The following is a 19455-nucleotide window of genomic DNA, read 5'->3' as shown; positions in this document are numbered from 1 at the left end:
TTTTTTTTTTCCATTCCTGCCGAAACCTGTCTTTATTAGGAATGAGATTAGTCTTGGAAATGTTTCATCACAGAGGAATTGAGGAGATTTACTCATGTATTACTTCAGATTGGTAGTGACCGAAAGGTTTCCATAACACTGGCTTCTAAAGCCTGGTCTTGTTCTTTGATCAGAGCAGATCTTTGATCAGATTTCAGTCATGCTCTACAAATACATAGCACAAGATAGCAAAAAATGTCACTAGATATTTTGTCATATCAAACGAATTTCCATCTACTGCAACACAATGTCAATGCCGTGCCTGGACTGTGACGAAGTTGTCCCTGAGCCGAACAACATTCTATGATTTCATGTTTCATACTTCAACAGTTCTGTTGGTACCCATGAGCCTCCCTTTACAGACATGCCCACTTTATGCTAATCTAAACTGCTAATTGCTAACTTGCATATGTTGGGCAATTTGCATTATTAGCATAATTAGCATTAATTAGCTAATTAAGTTTTTAATGAAAATTCATTAAAATCAGCCCACTGGGATTTTAAAAAATGGCCTTTCCTGGTTTCAGTCAATTTAGATGTTTTAGAAGAGCACTTGTGGTTTAAAGGCCATTTTGAGTTTTAAAACTGTCAGACATAGATTCAGCATCCTCAGTAACCTCCAAAATCACTAAAATGCTGTCCAAATCAGTTAAGCATTTGCTGAAATATTGTCCATATAGGTGATTATGCTAATTAATGCTAATCATGCTAATTGTCCAACATATGCAAGTTAGTATCTAGCACTTTCTAAATGCTGGGGATCCATACTGAACATTTGTAACATGAAACTTTGGGTTACTCTACATATATGGGTTCACATTGCTAGCCAGTAGATTGATAAGCACCTAATCAAAACACAATGTTTATTACATATTTATGACTACAAAACTCTCAAATGAATCTTTAGAACCTCAGCCTTTAGAAACAACGTCTATGTATGTGGCACATACTGTTTACCCGCCATCTCTCCTCTAAAAAAGACAAAAAAGTGTCTCTTAGGGTTAGCGCTCATCATTACTCAGACTGCAGCACTGTACAGAGTTCATGTTTCCACCCCAAATGTCTCTTGCTTCCTTCCTTCCTGTTTTCTCCTGCTGTGGAGATAAAAAATGCCACCTTCCTTTAGAACTCCTGTCTAAGCACCCAATCATGTTGCCATGGAAACCACTCACTAGCTGCTATATTCCTTTTTTCTTTCTGCATCTCTTTCTACTGTATAAAGTGATCATCGAGTGTATATATACTCCAACATACTTTTTAAGCATATACATTTTCAGCTGTTGTTAAAACTGCCAGTAATGAAAGGTAGTTGTACTATACTGAGACATACTGTAACTGAAAGGGATGAATAGTGGAAGAGGAAATTAAATATGGGACTGTCATCAAATCTGACTAATTTAATCAGATCACTTCAACGTCTTGGAAGAGGACTCATAACCAGAGACTTGATAGAATAATGTATAAATGTAATACTTGAAAAAACTGTTTAGGTTACTCAAAAAGGGCTTTGCTCCACAACAACAGTTATTTGTCCTAATAGAATATATTACAAGTTTACACCTAACTTTATGTAGCTGACCTGGTTTGTACATTGTGTTAAGTCAGATACCTTAATGTATGCAGAACTTAGGCCCAAAGCTAAACTCAACAACAGAGCATGAAGATGAATGAGAGATACAGTATGTCTGCATACAGATGAATGCACAGTGCTGACAGCTGAATTCACACTAAATCAATGTAGAATTTTGACATTCTTGCTTTGGATAGTGAATGTACAGTAACTGTAACAGTAACTTTTCCTAATCCCCAAACCGACATCCGATGGAAATTCTCCGAAATTAACAACCCTTCATAATCCCGCTGGTATTTCTTTTTTTTAAAGTATATTTTTTCGGGCTTTTTTGCCTTTAATGTACAGGACAGTGGAGAGAGACAGGAAACAGGCAGAGAGAGGGGGAATGACACACAGGATAAGACCGCTCGGCTCGGGATTCGAACCGGGGTCACCTGCAACGAGGACTGTAGCCTCAACACATGGGGCGGGCGCTCTACCCGCAGAGCTATGCTCAACCCCACCGCTGGTATTTCTAGATGAGGATCCAGACTGGGAATTGAGAACAGGCAATCCTAAGAGAATACAGGGATGTGAAATTCGGAATATTGTGAAGGTATTTCAAAGAGTTGTGAATTCCACCTCACTGACACAGAAGCTGCTATCTCTATCTATTCTGCTGTGATGATTTTACTGTATGTTGAACACATTTGGGAACTGTGTGGAATAACATTTCAGCTGAGAAGTTCTACCCTACTTTCTGTGACAGAGCGGTACAATCCTCTACACAAAACCAGAATAAATAAGACATTTATAGTGACTAAAATCATGACTCAGTCAAGAACTACTTTTTCTGCACAATCCTCTACATATGTAATATAATACAGCAAAAGTGACAAAGACAACATATATCAAAATCCTTTTTTTCTTTGTTTTTTAGAACATTTATTAATGAACAATTACAAATAACTTGAATGGTGTTGGTGGAAGGAACTCGGAGCTTGAAAAAAGTGAAAAAAAAAGTGTGTAGTTGTATTTGGGGTGTTCACACTGAATAAAACTACAACAATAAAACATTTATATTGACTAAAATTGTCATATTTTTTTTAAGAATTAGGACACAGTGAAAAAGCTCTACCCTCTTTTGTTGTTGTAATTTTTGAATTTAACAATCATTAATCAACAGTTTAATTTAATTTAATTTAATTGGTGTTTGTGTAAAAATGTGACAAGAAAAGTGTTTTTTTATGTGTTGTATTTGAGGTGAAAAAATATTAACAATAAATAATTTATAGTAACTTAAATTGTGACAATATTTTAGGAATTAGAAATTAGGACACAGGCATGAAATTCTACCTCACGTTATGTGAAAGAGTGTACGGCACAATCTTCTACATATATTATTTAATACAGAACAAATGGAAATGACAAAATATATCAAAATACTTTGTTTTTCTGTCCCACTAAAAGAAAAAAACTTGGATTGTAGTTTATGCATGACCACTATAATTCATTTGCAGTAAAGAAGCCATTAAAAGCAGCTTCAAACAGTGCTTGTGTACTGTGGTGCCCACTGTGCTGTTTAGTCGCAGTGTGTGGGATAAGAAGCTCCAAACACCTGAAGCAGCAGTTTAAGAAGATAATTACTGCTTTTAATGAGCGGGTTAGAAGTCTTTTCAACTAGCAGCAGTCTGCAGTCCTTGATGACAGAACGTTATACAATGTGCTGACCTGTCCAGGTTACGCTCTAATCAAGGTGTGTGTTCTTATTCCAGTTTAAAGCAGAAAAGTTCTTCAAAAGTAAATGAACAGCTTTACAATAAGACATAAATTGGATAAGGTCTTTACAATAATTTAGATGAGTAGACAGGTTTTTGATCACCGCCATTAAATCAAAACCACAGATTAAATCCTTTGTGTTCTTTTATTATGAACACATTGGAGACTAGGGCTGCAGTCAGCACTATTTAAAAAGTAACAGAACTGTGAATATATGCTGGAAAACTGCATATTATATCACAGGTGTCAAAATCAGAGGGCGTAAATGCTTTCATAGATGAACAAAGTAAGCATTTTGTGACAACAGATGTGTGTGTTCTTCCAGTGGGTCACATATGACTGCTCACAGCTCTGTACAATACAAAACAGCCTTTATAGCTTCTTATAAAAATCCAATAACAGCAGCACCTGCTTGTACATATTGCACCTACATCAAATGACTCACTGTTTTGAGTAGCATAATACAATGTGGCAACGCAGCCCGCTGTCAATAGAAGGGATGTATTGTAGTCGCATCACATAAATGTGCAATGCCACTGAATAAACAACCCAGTAACTTGATTGAAGCCGCTCTGTGTGCTCAGATAAAGCCTACCAGCCATGTTTAACATATTATCATAACATTATTGATAAGGATTTTATTGATACTAATATCAGTACTTTCAATCAATACTCTTTTATTACTGTGCAAAAAATACACAAATAACTGAACAGATTACAGTATGGAGATTAAGGGATTTATAATATAAGTATAACACAATATTGTTTGTAGAGAACAGAAAAGTCACATAACTCATTGGAAAGAAACCTCAAATCTCAGCCAGTCTAAAAGAATTCAACAATTTATAAGACATATGGCTAATTAAGCTTAACAGTTAGACACAGACAGCTTTCATGTTAGCATTTTCATAGATATTTGATGTTAGCCTAATTAGTGCTACAGTATGGTAAAACATACTGGCAGTGGATGGAAGACTGTTAAGTAAATATGTCTTTTCTACATGTTAATGCTTGTTGATCAGGTACTTACTGGCTTTTTACATGCAAAGCTTTTATTACATTTACGGTAGCGTCCTAAGCTCATGTAACTTTTTCTATTTCACTTCACCAGAAACTCACACAGAAAGCAGAGGACAAAGGAAATGAATGAAAAAAATATTTTCTAATTCCACTAATCTCACTTGCTTATTTCTTCAAGTCCTGATAAAAGAATCAACGTTAAAAAATAACCCTGGATCTAACAAATGTAGAACTGGTTCCAACTTTAGAACAAGGCTTCCCTATTAATAACTGTAATGACAAAAGGCCTGAATGACCAAACCTATCCAGAGCAGGACTAATGATTCTTCTTAATTCAATTTACTGACAGTACACAGAATTTTCCTCTGTCCTTTTCCTGTTCTAAACTTTTTCAGTTTGTTTGAGCAGCTGTCCAATATCCAAATATGTCAAATGGGTAAAAAAGACTGAATTGTCATGGCCTCATGTTTTTGGTTTTCAGTTTCTAGTTTCGGCAAGTAGTGTCAAGTTCTGTCAAGACTTGCCATCTAGTTTCATCAAGTTTTGTCTTGTTTTTGTCAGTTCCAAAATAAAACCCTTTTTCTGCAGCCCTGCCTTCGGTCTCTTGCATTTGGGACCACCTGCTGCCCTCTCTCTTACATGAAAAGAAAGTTGTGAAGCTAGAACCACTGTCATGCCAAAATTGTTTGAATTTTTCTTTGTAAATGACTTACACGATCAATTGATTGTCAAAATAGTTGATGGTTAATTTTTTGTCAACAGACTAATGAAAGAATTGACAATTTGACGACCTGGATTGTTAGATTTTTGTCTGACCATCTGATAACTGGTGTTCATCATTATAAAGTTTTAGCACAGTTACAAAGTCCGTCAATCTCAGCATGATTACTGATAAGAATAATGGCCACAAATACGATCCTGGCTTTAAACCCAGAGCATTCCTTTAAGCGCTTTAAGCGGGGATCGCTGACCAGTGTTGCCTCCAGCTGTGCCAAGGGTGCCTGTGATTATTTAACTCCCATACACTGAGAAAAAGCACTTTAGTCAGCGTTAAAATCCAATTAATAAATGAGTTGTGTGCCCACTAAGCGTCTCTGACATCCTACATGTACAGAGATTACACGTCTCTAACGTATTCATTATAATGGTAGGGGTTGGGGGGGGGGGGGGTATGAAGTTAGTTTTAATTGCTCAGGGGGGTACTGTTTCACATCAGGGTCCCCTGCCATGCTGAAATTCTTCTTCAGTAGTGGCAACCGCTGTCAGAATTTGGCAATGTTGTAGAACCCTGGCCAACAGTTATCGATACTGATTTCAGCAGCACTGCAGTAAGGATGCATCCTCCCTGCTGCTGTGTTCATGCAACAGCACAGAGGCAGAGTGGTAACAGAATATGGGTTAAGGCAAGTGTGACGAATAAGCCTGGTTTGGATTACAGTGACTGAACTGGAGTTATCAGAAAAAAAAGCTTGAATTCACTTTGGGTGATTCAAAGTTATACACGCAACTGGACAAGGATTAAATGCAATATTACATGACGGTACACACACTGTTTTTCTCCACCTTTTTTTTTTCATTAATGGTGTTCTCTTCATCCAGAGCTCAGGGAGGAGTCAATCAGTATTCACTCATACAGAGAAGACTCTGTGGTGATGTTACCAGCATATTTTCATGATGGATTCTTGACATTTATTGAGTATGAGTGTTCATTTAAGCAGAAACATGCAATGTTTTTTAATTAAAATATAAATAAATAAATTAAATCTTGTTACTATACACTGTATTTATATGTTACTTTGTGATGAAACGTTTCCTATGGTTGGTCCACAGAGAATAGAGAGGAACTGACAGTATCATTAAGACATGCTGAAATTATACTCATCAATCAACTGATCTACAGTAATTTTAATAATTGATTAAATGCTACAAAAATGCTGAACATTCATTGATTCCTGCTTCCTTTTATTAATTCTCATTTTTCAAAACCCATTATAGTTTTGAAGGTGTAAACTTTACCTCAAATGAAGTAGGTGTGTCAGCTGAGTGTGGTGCAGTCAGTGCATGTTAATTTCCTCAGTCACATGGCCTGCTCCACTCCAAGGTTAAACCAAACATCTATAGTAAAAACTGTAAGGCATGTCTCCTCTTGAAGTATTTAGCTACAGAGGTAGTTTAGTCTATGGGTTTATTTTCAGCAGCACGGATGCTACAGAATGATCACAGCAATATTACAGATACTACAGGCAGCAGTGTAACTCTATGATCCTCTTGCTCTTCCACAACTACTAGGTGCAACTAGTCACTTTGATCATGAAGCTGACAAAACTCTATGGAGTATATAGGATACAATGTATTATAGAATGGAGTTTTTCTGGTGTATAGTTTAGAGAATATTATAGATCCAAGATGCAACTGACAGAAGGGCAGAACTGAGAGAAAAAGCCACAATTACAAATCAGTCTGCTGCTTCAGCACCACGGACAGCGCTTTAGATTCATCAATACACAGCACAGTCAGGCTTCTGATATTTCAGAGCTGTGGTTGGGGCCATAGATTCTAAAAAAGGATCAATGAGTCAGGCAGACTACTGAACAACCCTACAGCATCTGCACTCTCTCTGCTAGAAAGGGATGAAGGGGGTGGGGGGGGGGGGGGGGGGGGGGGGTGTTAACAAGGGAGATGGTATTCCCCCCTCATATCGCCTAGCGACTGCCACAAATTATAGTCATTGTTGATTTTTTTTTCATTATATGTCTACAAATTGTGAGAATATTGTATGAACTCCACATTCTAGGCTCAAGTTGATAAGTTCTTATTGCTTGTTTATACTTCAATAACACAAAGACATTCATTTTACTGTCATATACAGCAAAGAAAAACATCCTCAAAAATCCTCACATTTCAGAAGACCAAACCAAAAAATATTTGGCGTTTTTGCTTAAGGAATAATTGGTATGATTACTCTGATAACAAATTATCGAACAATTAATTAGGGAACAATTGGCAAATTAATCGAGAGTCACACATAAGAGGTGTGCCACATTAAAATCCTAATTTAAAACATTTAAGACATGTCATTTACCCCTCTCTCCCTCCAAATGTCCTGTCTGTCTCTCCACTATATATATCAATTAAAGGCCATAAGGTCATAACTTGAGGTCTTATTTTGCTTTGAAGTGTCACCTTTCTCATTGACTTCATCATTACTGTCCAACTTCATTACTGCAGGAATAAATACATTCTTGTTCACATTCTCGAACTGGTCTCGGACATCTTTTACTGCATGTCTTCATCCAAAACTGCACAAGTATAACTCTGGAAGTCCTGTCAGCTTTAATATAGTTTAAAAATGTTAAAAAAAGGCTGCCACAATGCACGCAACACTGGAGTTTAATGTTCAATTCACTGGCGACAAAAGGATCTCTTCTATGGCACGGAGCTGAACTCTACCAGCCAAATGATTGTTCCAGAAAGCTGTCCTGAATGGGAGGCAGTTAAAGGGGCTGACTTCCTTTCCGAGCCTCCGGCCCAGATGTGCAAATCACTGCCAGAGCAAACACAGCTCTGGTCTCTCCCAGAGGGTGACTTTATTACCTCACCTCCTGCACAATTTATGACACAACACCAAAAGGGTAAATTTCTAATAACGTAGCCATGCTTCTCTGACACTAACGAGTGGCTACAGTCCTGCGGCTGAAATTTACTGTCAGTCACAGAACCCCCCACCCTGCCCCCCCTCCCCCCTCTTAAATTGCTTCTTAGATGCTTCACAGGGAAGCAATTTGGCGAGAAAAATGTGAGCTACTGTAAAAGGTGGAAAAAATGTGGAATTTAAATTGCACCCAAACTACACACACACACACACACACACACACACACACACACACACACACACATAGACACACGCACACACAAATGCATTTATAAACCAGAAACACTTCTTTAAATGATGTTACTTCAAAGAGGTTGATGTGCGAAGAAAAATACAAGAATCACAGCATGGCCATTAACAAGAATCCTCTTTTTTCCCCTTCTCTCTTCTCAAAATGAGGCATGGAACTTTAAGGTTTTGGCCATTAACTAGAACATTGAGTCCATCCTTTAAAAGATTCTGATCTCTGTCTCTGTGGTCTTCAAAAACTCAAATAATTACTGGGGAGGGTGAGCTGAGGATAAAGTGTCCTGATGAGACTTGGACGAGGACATGAGACTGCTGTTGGTAAGGAAAGTGCTGTGTGATGAGCTACAGTACTGTTTATTATCATGTGAAAGGGGGTTGAATTTATGTCAGTTGCATTTAAATGGTGGAAAATACTATCAACACATCCATAGAATTGCTCCTGTGGTTTCAGACCTTCCTATGGAAGTTTTAATACACACTGAAAATCCATGGAAACAAATGTCACTGTTTATACACTGACTATAAAACTATAAAACACTTTAAATATGTTTTCTTCTTTTCAATGACAGTAATCTGAGTATTTTGGATAGATTGGTCAAAACACAAACAAGACATTTTAAGACTATTAATGGAGAAAGTCAGTGAAGACCAATTGTTCTGTTTAACCCCTACAATGACCACAAGTATCAATGTAATCCATTGTGCATTCCATGTTCTTAAAGAACCCCTCCAGCAACAATACAAGTATATTTACCACTTTCATATCCTTCAAATGACACCTACCTCTTCTCCTTTTATTCAAGGATCTATTAATATGCAAATACATGTCATCACAGAGGTTTAAATGCTGGAGACAAGGTGTCTTCTACTTTCATTGGAAAGTCTATTCTCCATTCTGCACTGGATGCTTCAAGAATAAATTGAATATTGGTCTCCAGACTAGTAATAATGTCATGAATCATGCTCGTAGGCCAAAATTTTAAAATAAGATGTTCAATGAGAACACTGAAACTTCATAAATCATTCTGCACAGTGAAGCTCAAACGTTCAACTGAAGGGGAAAAAAGGGAGAAAAAGACATTTTCGAATTACCTTGCCAGAGACAGTGCAACAAGAGAGACATCACACACTTGAATCCAGTAAATTCCTGGTGCTTGTGGGATATCTTCCCAGTTAGAGGTACACAGTGTAACATGCTCCCCAGTCTGATCAGATCATCTGTTTTACTCTGTTCTGTAGTTATTGTGTCATTATTGATTCTGAGTTGGCCTACAGTATGTGTTCACACTCTGAAAAAAACCACACCTGGCACAATGTCCCACGCTCCATGTATAACAGTGATTATGCTGAGAGGAATCGTGTACAACATTAATCATAAGGAGGCTATTGCAGACTCAAACAGCCAATGAGATGGCTAGTATCACTAGCACCACCTGAACAGAGTTGCTTATAGAAACAGCATTCAGCAGGCGTTTGCTGAAACACCCGTTTAAATGTAATTACTGCTTGTTAACAACACAACCATACAATTAACTGAGTAAAAAAAGATCCATGTCTAAATCTGTACTTGTACTTTAGAAATCTGTGCACATGGCTTATAATCAATGCTATTGAATTTACGAATCCATGCCCAATTTTATTTTCTAAAGCCCTCAGAACCCCTCCCCCTAACAGTGACTGTCCAATTGTACCCCTAACTAGGAATTTGATCAAACATGATAATTCACACTAACCCAGAAATACCATGTTTCTCTACACATTATTTCATACCCCCATAGTAATCATTAATAATCAGTCTATAAAATTATTAATTATTAAACTATTACTTATAGTTAACAGTAGACAACAACAATAACTCCTCCTGTAGACACCCAAAAATGGAAGCAACAGGTAATGAAGTAGTAGAAGTGATAACAAGGACCAGTGTGTAAGAGTATGTTTTAATAATTAGTCTATTATCATCTAACAATAAGAATCGTTGTGTTTTTGTTAACTTAGAATGAGCCTGTAATATCTACACAGGGAGCGGGTCCTCTTCCACAGAGGCCACCATGTTGCTCCACCATGTTTCTACAGTAGCCCAGAATGGTCAAATCAAACACTGTCTCTTGAAGAGTTTGCAGCCATCTACATTTTTTAAATGGAAGGACACTAAATTCTACACACTGGTCTTTAAAGATGTCCTTATGTATGCTAATAACTACATTACATCATGTTCTAAATATATGTTAAATGTGTATACACTTGATATTAATACTTTTATGTCTCACTCCTTCTTTCATGAAACATAATCTCCACAGTTATGGTCAAACAAATCAAAATGTATCGAAAATATATTTAAATTGTTTTAAATATATATCCACTAGCAAATGCGTGGACATGAATTTGTAATTCGAGGGCACATATTATGAATCTGAGAACAAAATGTATAAAGTGTGCGTACAGAATTCTAAACTGAGAATAGGGATTTACTTTCTTTTCTCATTTGACCCCCGGAGGACTCCGTAGATATACACAACGGTATCAAATGTAGGCAGGAAGTTCTGGATTGTAATTCAAAGCTGGCACCTGTATTTCACAAAGGAGGTTTTGTCAGACAGCAAAACAAATCAAACTACAAACAAAAGAAAGGAACATAAATAAATAAATAGTTTGCAACTTCTCAAGTGTTCATAGTTGGGTAGCAGGGATGCTAGTACTTGGCGTTGGTCTCCCCAGTGTGAATTTTCATTAAATGTTTCCTGTCCCAGAGTAGAATGCTACGTAAGGAAAATGCCAGACACAAATTCAAACTCATTAATATGCAACATCAGTCCTAAGAGGTCTGTTGTGCTTTGCATTTATTTGCCTTAGCTTATTTCCCTCCACCCCATAATGAATTAACAGTTGTCTAAATTAGGCCTTTTCAAATGAACTATTCAAAGTATTCATAAAGCTGACACAGTCTCATGGCATAAACATTCAATAATAGCGGAACTGTCATTAGGGACCATCATAGAACTATTCCCCACGTCCATATGTCTGTTAATTAAAACAGACATATACATAACAGTGTATATACTGCAGTGTCTGCTCAAACTGACAAAGACAACCGGCTGAATAAATGATGACACTGGCTTTCCAAAGCACTGCAGAAGTCGTGCTGGGTTTTACAATGTCTACTTCTAAATGTTTAACCTTCAAACATTTGCATTCAGTTCTCTGCTGTACATGTACTTGATCTAACAGCGTCTCCTGCCAGGTCTGGGTATCAAACCTCAATAGTTTTTTCAATATCAAATGAAATGTGTATGTAGCCTAGAGTATAAAAAAGAGACAAAAAGTCATCTGACCAAGTCAAATGCATTGCCTTCTCTTTCCTTTCCTTCCTGTCTTCAAATATTTCCTTTTACTTATTAAACTTATTTTTTGGCAAAGTTCTAAGTTAACACTGATGCACTGAGCAGTTTTAGTAAATGGAAAAAATATTCAATATGGCATGGGGCAGAGTTTGTGTTTGAAACAATAAGTCAAATAACAGATATATATTTAGGACTGTTGGCTGTAGGACTGTTGGTTGGAAAAAAACTAGATATTTAAAGACATTATCTGGACTTTTCATCACTGTTTGACATATTATAGACTTAAAAAAGAATTGATTGAAAAAAGAATTGGTAGATGAATAGATGAATAGTTAGTTTGAGACCTACTTGTCAGTGGCCTTTGGTGCACATTAATGATGATACTTATCAGTGACCTCAAACACATCTCTGGCATTTGTGTACTGTAATTTATTTTCACTTACCAGACAACAGAAACTGATAATAATGACAAGAAGCTACTATTTGATGACATAATGGCCCATCCAATTTATCATTTTATATAAAATACAATAAAATGACTAAAATAAAAGTATAAAGAAAGTGCCATTTGGTATCAGTACCAAACTAGGGTGTCATACTGAAACTAGGGTTGGAGATCATTAGGATTTATTAATACAGTGTCAGTATTCATAAAAACAACAGGCAGAGGCTTGTGTTAAGAGCAGTGACTGAATATATGCACACAGGTATGTATGCTATATTTAAGAGCAGGATGTTTTTGACAGCTGGAGGACCATCAGACCATCACAGCCAGTCGTGCAGCTAAAGTTAATATCTGTGCTTGAATTTGTTGTTTAAAGTACCTCTGCTGAAAAATGTATTTCGCTTACTGTTACTTCACTTGAGTGTGTAATCTTCTCTGTGCAGAGTGATGTAGGTGCAGTGATGAGTTTTTTTTTTGGTGGAAGATGGAAAGTTTCTCTGTGCTCATCTCAAATCTGAGTCGAAGACATTTGGATGAAAAACACATTTGCATTTTTTTATAATATTTAGATTCTTCAATGAGGTGGAAGAGTCTAACTACATGACTAAACTTTTCTGTGGAGAAATTTGAGATTTTGAGCATGATCTCATTGGGTTGCCAGTGCAACCCCTGTTACAGACAACCCTTTTTTACACATAGCATTAGTTGTGTTTTCATTTACCCCAGTAAGCCCACTCCTCTGAGATGTCTAACCTGTCTACTGTAAATACAGTATAAGTAGTGGATGGCTACATATAGGGAAAACTGAAAATGCCCAACATTAAATTAATAGCTGAAAGACATTCAAATACAGACAGTGTTGATGAATGTTGTATCTTAGCTCTGTCATGGTTGGGTATCAATTCAAGACCAATCCTTGGGACAAATCCCAAATCAGTCCTACTCCTGTCTCACCAGGATAACAAAGCTCTTTTAGCATGAATTTGGCTTGCTTTGGATTCATTGAGATTTAATTGCTTTCCAGAACCTTATGAGTTGTAAGACACTACCAACTGCTGCAACTGCTGTGTTAGCCAAGTGCTTAGTGTGTGTTCATTTGGACATCTGGCAAGTTATTTCAGTTAATTGTGCAATGTTAAACCTCTGGATGCTAGTGATTTCCAAGTAAAGCAAGTAAAACAGTGAACTGGTCTGAATTCACAGGGGTGGTGTTGTACAACTACAGCCAAGTCAAATTTCTGGGGAGTCGCGACGGTGAAGGCATTTAAGATGCTGAACATCAGCTTGTGTCCAGCCAGGGACTTGTCTTGCATGTCAACCCCCACTTGCTCCCCCCTATTTCCTGCCAGCTCTCCACTTTCTGTTGTCTGATGAAGGCAAAAATGCCAAAAACAAGTGTTGTTTCCACATAAATTAAATAAAACCATACATAATTTACCCATGAAAACATCTGCAAACTTATATAACTTCCATGCCTGTTTGAAAGCAACAGGCCACCCTGAAATCAATGTGACAACTACCTAGGCTAAACTTGAAGTCTGTTCTGTTGATTTCTACAAAAATATTCAGTATGTTTGATTTGTTTTGATTTATTTGGATCTCTTTTTAGCTCACTGGCAAATCTTCCAAGAGTCCCAAGTCAGTATGTGACAACTTTCAAACAGGAAGCTTTTTTTTGTTTACTTTAAGACACTCACTGCACATTGCTTATGCACATCTGACACATCAAAATAATAAAAACGACACTTTAAAGGAAAAGAAAGGAACAGTATGCAAATGAAGTGAAAGTATAAAGTAAGCAACTCCTTCAAAGTGACACCTACCAGACATGGCCAAAAGAGTATCTCTAGATCTAACACTTACCAGACTAACTCACAAACCTTTTTTACTGCTTTCTAGTTGATTGCCAGCTTATATCACTGCAACACTAAATAACTGAACAAAGCCAAATTCACCCACATAACACAAAACCCTAAAACAAACACCTGAAGTTGACTAAACTAGGTGACACAGAGTCACTCAGCTCCAGCGGCTCTAACTTTTCATGAAGCGCCGCGGAGTAAGTTTCAGCACCATGGACAGCGACAAACACACTTCTCACAATGCAAACTTTACTCCTCTCTGCCAAACTCACTGTTATTCAAACGCTGCTTTAACACCAAGTAAATAGAGTTTGCTTCGGTCTAAACTTGGGTAAAGTAAGTTTAAAAAGGCCTGAAAGTGAACACCAAAAGTGTGAAATGCCTTGTTTTAATCCCCCGCAGCACATATTAAACGGGAACCTGCGCAAAGTGACGCATTAACAACAGAAACAGAATAGCGCAAAAGTTGTAGTAAAGTGAGTGGAGTTTGGCTACATTCAAGTCTGTTGCGCTACACATGAAGCTAGGGGGTAAATACACATGAATGTGCTCACAGCGTAAAAGTACCGCTGCTTTTACTACTAAACACACTGTTGGCTATAATTAAAAGAAACAATATATTAATTGTGTTAGCACTGAGATGCTAAGAGGCCTTTTTATTCGACTAATAAGTGCTAAATGATGTTTGAGCACCACTGTGTTACCAATAACAGGCGCTAGGCTAATTATCGACCGTTGCCTGACTGATTATAACGCGTAAAAGCAGCTAATTGTGTTAGATATGAATTCATGGTTGTTATACATGTGGCACAATGTGTTAAATAACAGTGAGTAGCTTATAAGGTATGTAGCAAAGGCCTTAGCTAGTAAGACTGATGCTCGGGTGTAATAATAAATAGTAAAGGAGGTTTCATTTGCTCAATTAGCGGCTAATGAACCGGGGAGACCGCTGTGTTTCGACAACTCACCGAGGACGAAAAACGGCAGCTCTGTGTTTTCCAGGTCGTCCACCACCACGACGTCTCCGGGAAAATCGTTTCTAACGGAGAACAGCAGCTTGGACTCGGAGGCCGACGGACTGTGCATGATGCTTAGGTCGTTCTCCCTCAAAAACGGCAGCGCCGACACGGTGACGCTCTTCATCTTGCACTCCGTGTCCTGGCTCTGGTCCTCGTCGCCGTTCAGACACCGGACATTGACCGTTAGGGCGGCCAGAAGCACCCAGCAAGCAAGCTTCAGCAGCAGCGGTCTCGGCCCCATGTTGATGCTCGCCATCTCCAGTCTCTCCGTTTCCTCGCTGGTTTCTCTCTCTCTCTCTCTCTCTCTCTCTCTCTCTCTCTTAGCTGCTTCACTCTCGCTCAGCCTGGTGGATGAGTGAGAGTAGAGAGTGAGGGGGGGTGTGATCCACCGGCGGGCTCTCACAGTGTCGGAAACAAACGCCTCTTGTTTCTCACATAGGCTACAATCCCTCACATGATTTTTTTTTTTTTTTTTTGGAAGATACAGCATTGAATCTACTAACTGGGTGACAGCTGTATGTTTTTAATGCTTTTGACCCGTTTACTGTAATTGATCGATAAAGTGTTCAAATGGATGTGTAATGGCCATGCCTGGATCACCAACAGGACATGCAAGCCACTATGCCCTGGGGTCACATCAACAAAAGCAGCATCAGTTGTAATTTAATTTGCCCTCTCATGCAGACTTGCATATCATCACTAAGCAACACTACTGAGCATCTTTAGTAGATTGCCCGAGCTTTCTGATGGTGTGGACACTTGACTGGGTTCATACATAATTGCCTAATTGATGGTGTGGATGTCCTTGATGAATAAAACTCACTGTCTGTGTCCTTTTATATCTTTGGTGTGACCACTACAGACACATGAATTGACACTGTAAAGCCTTTTAAAGGGGGTGCTGAAACAAGCACTAAGAAGGTAGAGTGAACAATATGAAGTTAAAAAAAAACTGTTACAGCAACAACTATACACACACACACACACAGCAAGGTGTAGAGGACCCAACAGTGCACATCTGTTTTCACTCTCACTTGTCTGAGCATCTCATCTGAATATCAAATTACATAAATAAAAACCTCAGGATCTTGAGAAAAGGAGTAAAGTGTACAAGTGCAAGATGTCAGTGCCCTGATTATATAATTATTGTAGGCCACCGTGTGTCACAGTAGGAAGAGCACATATATACATAATGAAATTAATGAATGGATTTCATTGAATTCCATTTAGCTGGCTGGGTTCCTGGTATTGCACATCATACTGGCTCCCTGTCACATTGTCATGGCTTACTGGGACAGTTGAATGAAATAATATAATAGAGACATTTTCCCATGTCATAGCCAGGAGACCACAGGTGCATCTAACCATAACGATGGCCTGTTCCAGGAACAGCTCTGTGCTGTAATGTAGCAATTAATGGTGTTAATAGTTACACCAGTGTTTTTTTGTCTGCTGTAAAAAAAAAATTAAAAAATGTTTTAAAAAAGACAAGAAAAAAAAGGCATCCATTAAAAGGATTGGTTGATTGGTCTTAAAACAACAGTCAGGAGTCCATATGAACACTGGAAGAGGTTTTCCTCACTGGAATCATTCCTCCTGTTCATACAAAAGATCCCCTTTCAATATGCTTTCAATGTAAGTGATGGGGGGGGGGGGGGGGGGGAGCCATAGTGTGTCCACACAGTCATTTTGTATTTGAAAGTAGATGTGAAGCACATGAGGCGTCAGCAGTGTGAGTTAGTCATATCAAGTGGATATCTGACACATTTACAGTCTTTTTAGCATCAAATTCCCTCTTTGTGTTTCATTGTTGAGTTGTGGAAGTATAGTAACAAAAAGACTTTGGCACTAAAAAGACTAACGTTGAAACATAAAAGACTTGATTTGACTCATTTGGACGATTGAAGCTTCATATTAACTTCAGATCAAATACATAAAATACATTTGTACTCACAAGGAGGACTTTGGAGTTTGTCCTCCATCACTTACATTGTAAATGAATTATGAAGGGGTCTTCTAATGGTCAGTATAAACAAGAGTAATAATTACAGCAAGAAAAATTGTTTTAAATCTTAATTTCGGCAGGTTTTAAGACCTACTTGAAAAAAGGTGAACATGTCCTTGAACTTCAATTTTCATACACTTTTCCCCCTCTCATGAGCACTCACATAGTAACAGATCTACAAATGTGTAAAACTGGGTATTGTGGCCATGCAGCTTGATGTTAATAATGAATAAAGTACGGTATCATCCATCGCCACTGTCAGGTTTTTTATTAGTAGTTGGGATTTATGGTAGCTGAATGGAACATGCAATCATCCACACAGTATTAAAAAGAGTGTAATGGGATTGTGGTGGATGAAATAAAGTCACATACAGATGTTTGAATGTAAAGCTGAGCTTTGTAAAATCATTTACTAGCCGAGCTTGTGGCTTCCTGTGTCCCCATCTCGACTCAGTGTTCTGATTGGTATGGAGCATTTAAATGCCTGCCAGTAACACTTCCAGCTGCAATCATGCGATGTTCATGTGATGTTATATCTGGAAGGATGGTAAAGTCATGCTTCCAACCATATCCTCTCTGTCAGCTTACCGGCTGTAAATGCTAATCATGACCTTGAAACTTTGCTTTTCTCCTCTGTCTCTCATGTGATGTTGCCGATGGGAAGATAGAGTCTAATAGTTAGAATCCTAAGGTAAAAAGTAATTAAGGAGCATATATTTGACCAGTAATTAAATGATCCATGCATGGACAGTCTTGTATATGAAGAAACCTAAAATGTGCAAGTCTAAAGGTAGCCTTTGTCAAGTAAACACTGATCAGGGGTTTAAAATAAAATGTTGATTAAAAAAAACCCAAAACATTCCTTAATTTTGAACAATATAACCAAAAGTATCCAGTACAGAGCCCCTAAAAGGACAAGGAGGAGAAAGAAATTAATGAGCGTAAAAAAAGATTTTTTAAAAAAGAAGTACTTCCAGGAAAAACCCAGGAGAGAAGAAAAGAGTGAACCGGTCATTCATAACATTACGGAAGTGATTAATGGTAGATTTTTCAATAAGTTAATGTTAGTTCACTAATGTAAATTTACAGCTTTGATAACTTTACTCTTACCAGTATGTTCAAATAATGTTCAAAGTCTGTGTTTCCTTTATTAGCAAGTTTTGTGAGCTCACTGGGCAAAGCTAACTAGCTTATGTTAGCATTCTAAAAGCTTATGTTAGCTTTAACGTTGCTTAAGCCCCTTTTATACAGCCTGTTTAAGGTGGGAATGTTGTGCCATTATTCTGGGCCTAAAATGACATATAACATTTTTTACAGAAAGATGTGCTATGAAGGAGAATTTTCAAAACATTCTGCAGTCGAGAGCAAAACCAGAATAGGACATAACCTAACCCTAGTGAGCCATAACATTATGGTACCAGGTGGCTATCATATTATGTGTGTTGCTAATATCATTCTAATGGAGGTGTGTTAATCTGTAGTTTACTGTTAGGAGTAAGCAGTGGTGGACAGTAACAAAGTAAATTTACTTGAGTACTGTACTTAAGTACAGTTTTTGAGTATCTGTACTTTACTTGAGTATTATTTTTGGGGGATACTTTTACTTTCACTCCACTGCATTCGAAGGACAAATATTGTACTTTTTACTCCAACTACATTTCTATTGATGCTTTCGTTACTCGCTACTTTTGAGCTCACGTCAGCTGATAAATAAACTGTTTCTGCTGATTTGCGTATGGTTTGTCTTAGTCATATTGCCGTACCTCTACTATGTCATGCCATACGAAGAAATGGAGGAAGAAACTGGAGAAACTCCCACCAAGCACCCGTGGCCTTATCTCAAACCCATGTTTGAGATTTTTGTCACAAAAACTGATTCGTTTCAGTTTAAATGTTTGTTGTGCTTACCGCAAACAAATTATATCACGGCCTACAAAAACTTGTCTTCCAACCTGAAAAAGTATGTCATGGTAAAGTAGCTACTAATGTTAGCTAGCTTAATGTTTGTTAAATTGCAGATGAACATTTTAAACATAATTGTATGTGCTTTAGTATCATAGTTGCCATTTTTAAACGGTTTAAACATATGGCAACTGTTGCAGTGCAGTTGAATGATTAAGTTGACTTTCTGTTCATGTTTTTTATACAATTCATATCAAAGAGTCCAAGGTAGGGGTTAAGTGTGTTGAAATGTAACTGTGTTCTGAGGCTTCTTGACTTTATGTGTTTATTTTTGAGCTATAAACATGTCTGTTGCAGAATCGCATCAGTGTATTGTATAATGACAATAAAGCTATTTTCTTGTATTTCCTGAGATATTTTTTTAAATACTTTTACTTAAGTAATTTTTTGACTAAGCTACTTTTACTTGTATTGGAGGAGAAAAGTTATTGATATTTGAGTGAAACAGTCTATGGTAAGAATCATTATTTTTATCTCTCCCGCTTACGCCTGATTTTAATGTTTTATTTTGACAGAGAGAGAGACTTCCG

At 37.6% G+C, this 19455-nt stretch overlaps 1 protein-coding gene across 1 annotated transcript in view; it reads right to left on the bottom strand.

Annotated features, from left to right (window-relative positions):
* Nucleotides 1–15214, bottom strand: part of astn1 (astrotactin 1) — a 389683-nt gene extending 374469 nt beyond the window's left edge. Inside the window, exon 1 of the mRNA XM_053329701.1 lies at nucleotides 14908–15214. Within this exon, the coding sequence (XP_053185676.1) occupies nucleotides 14908–15214 (307 nt within the window). The remainder of the gene's footprint in view (nucleotides 1–14907) is intronic.
* Nucleotides 15215–19455: the final 4241 nt, after the last annotated feature.

The sequence above is a fragment of the Scomber japonicus genome, chromosome 12, assembly GCF_027409825.1.
Source record: "Scomber japonicus isolate fScoJap1 chromosome 12, fScoJap1.pri, whole genome shotgun sequence".
In the NCBI taxonomy this organism is placed as follows: domain Eukaryota; kingdom Metazoa; phylum Chordata; class Actinopteri; order Scombriformes; family Scombridae; genus Scomber; species Scomber japonicus.
Note: the sequence above shows the minus strand (reverse complement) of the source record. Positions and strands in the feature narration are given on the sequence as shown.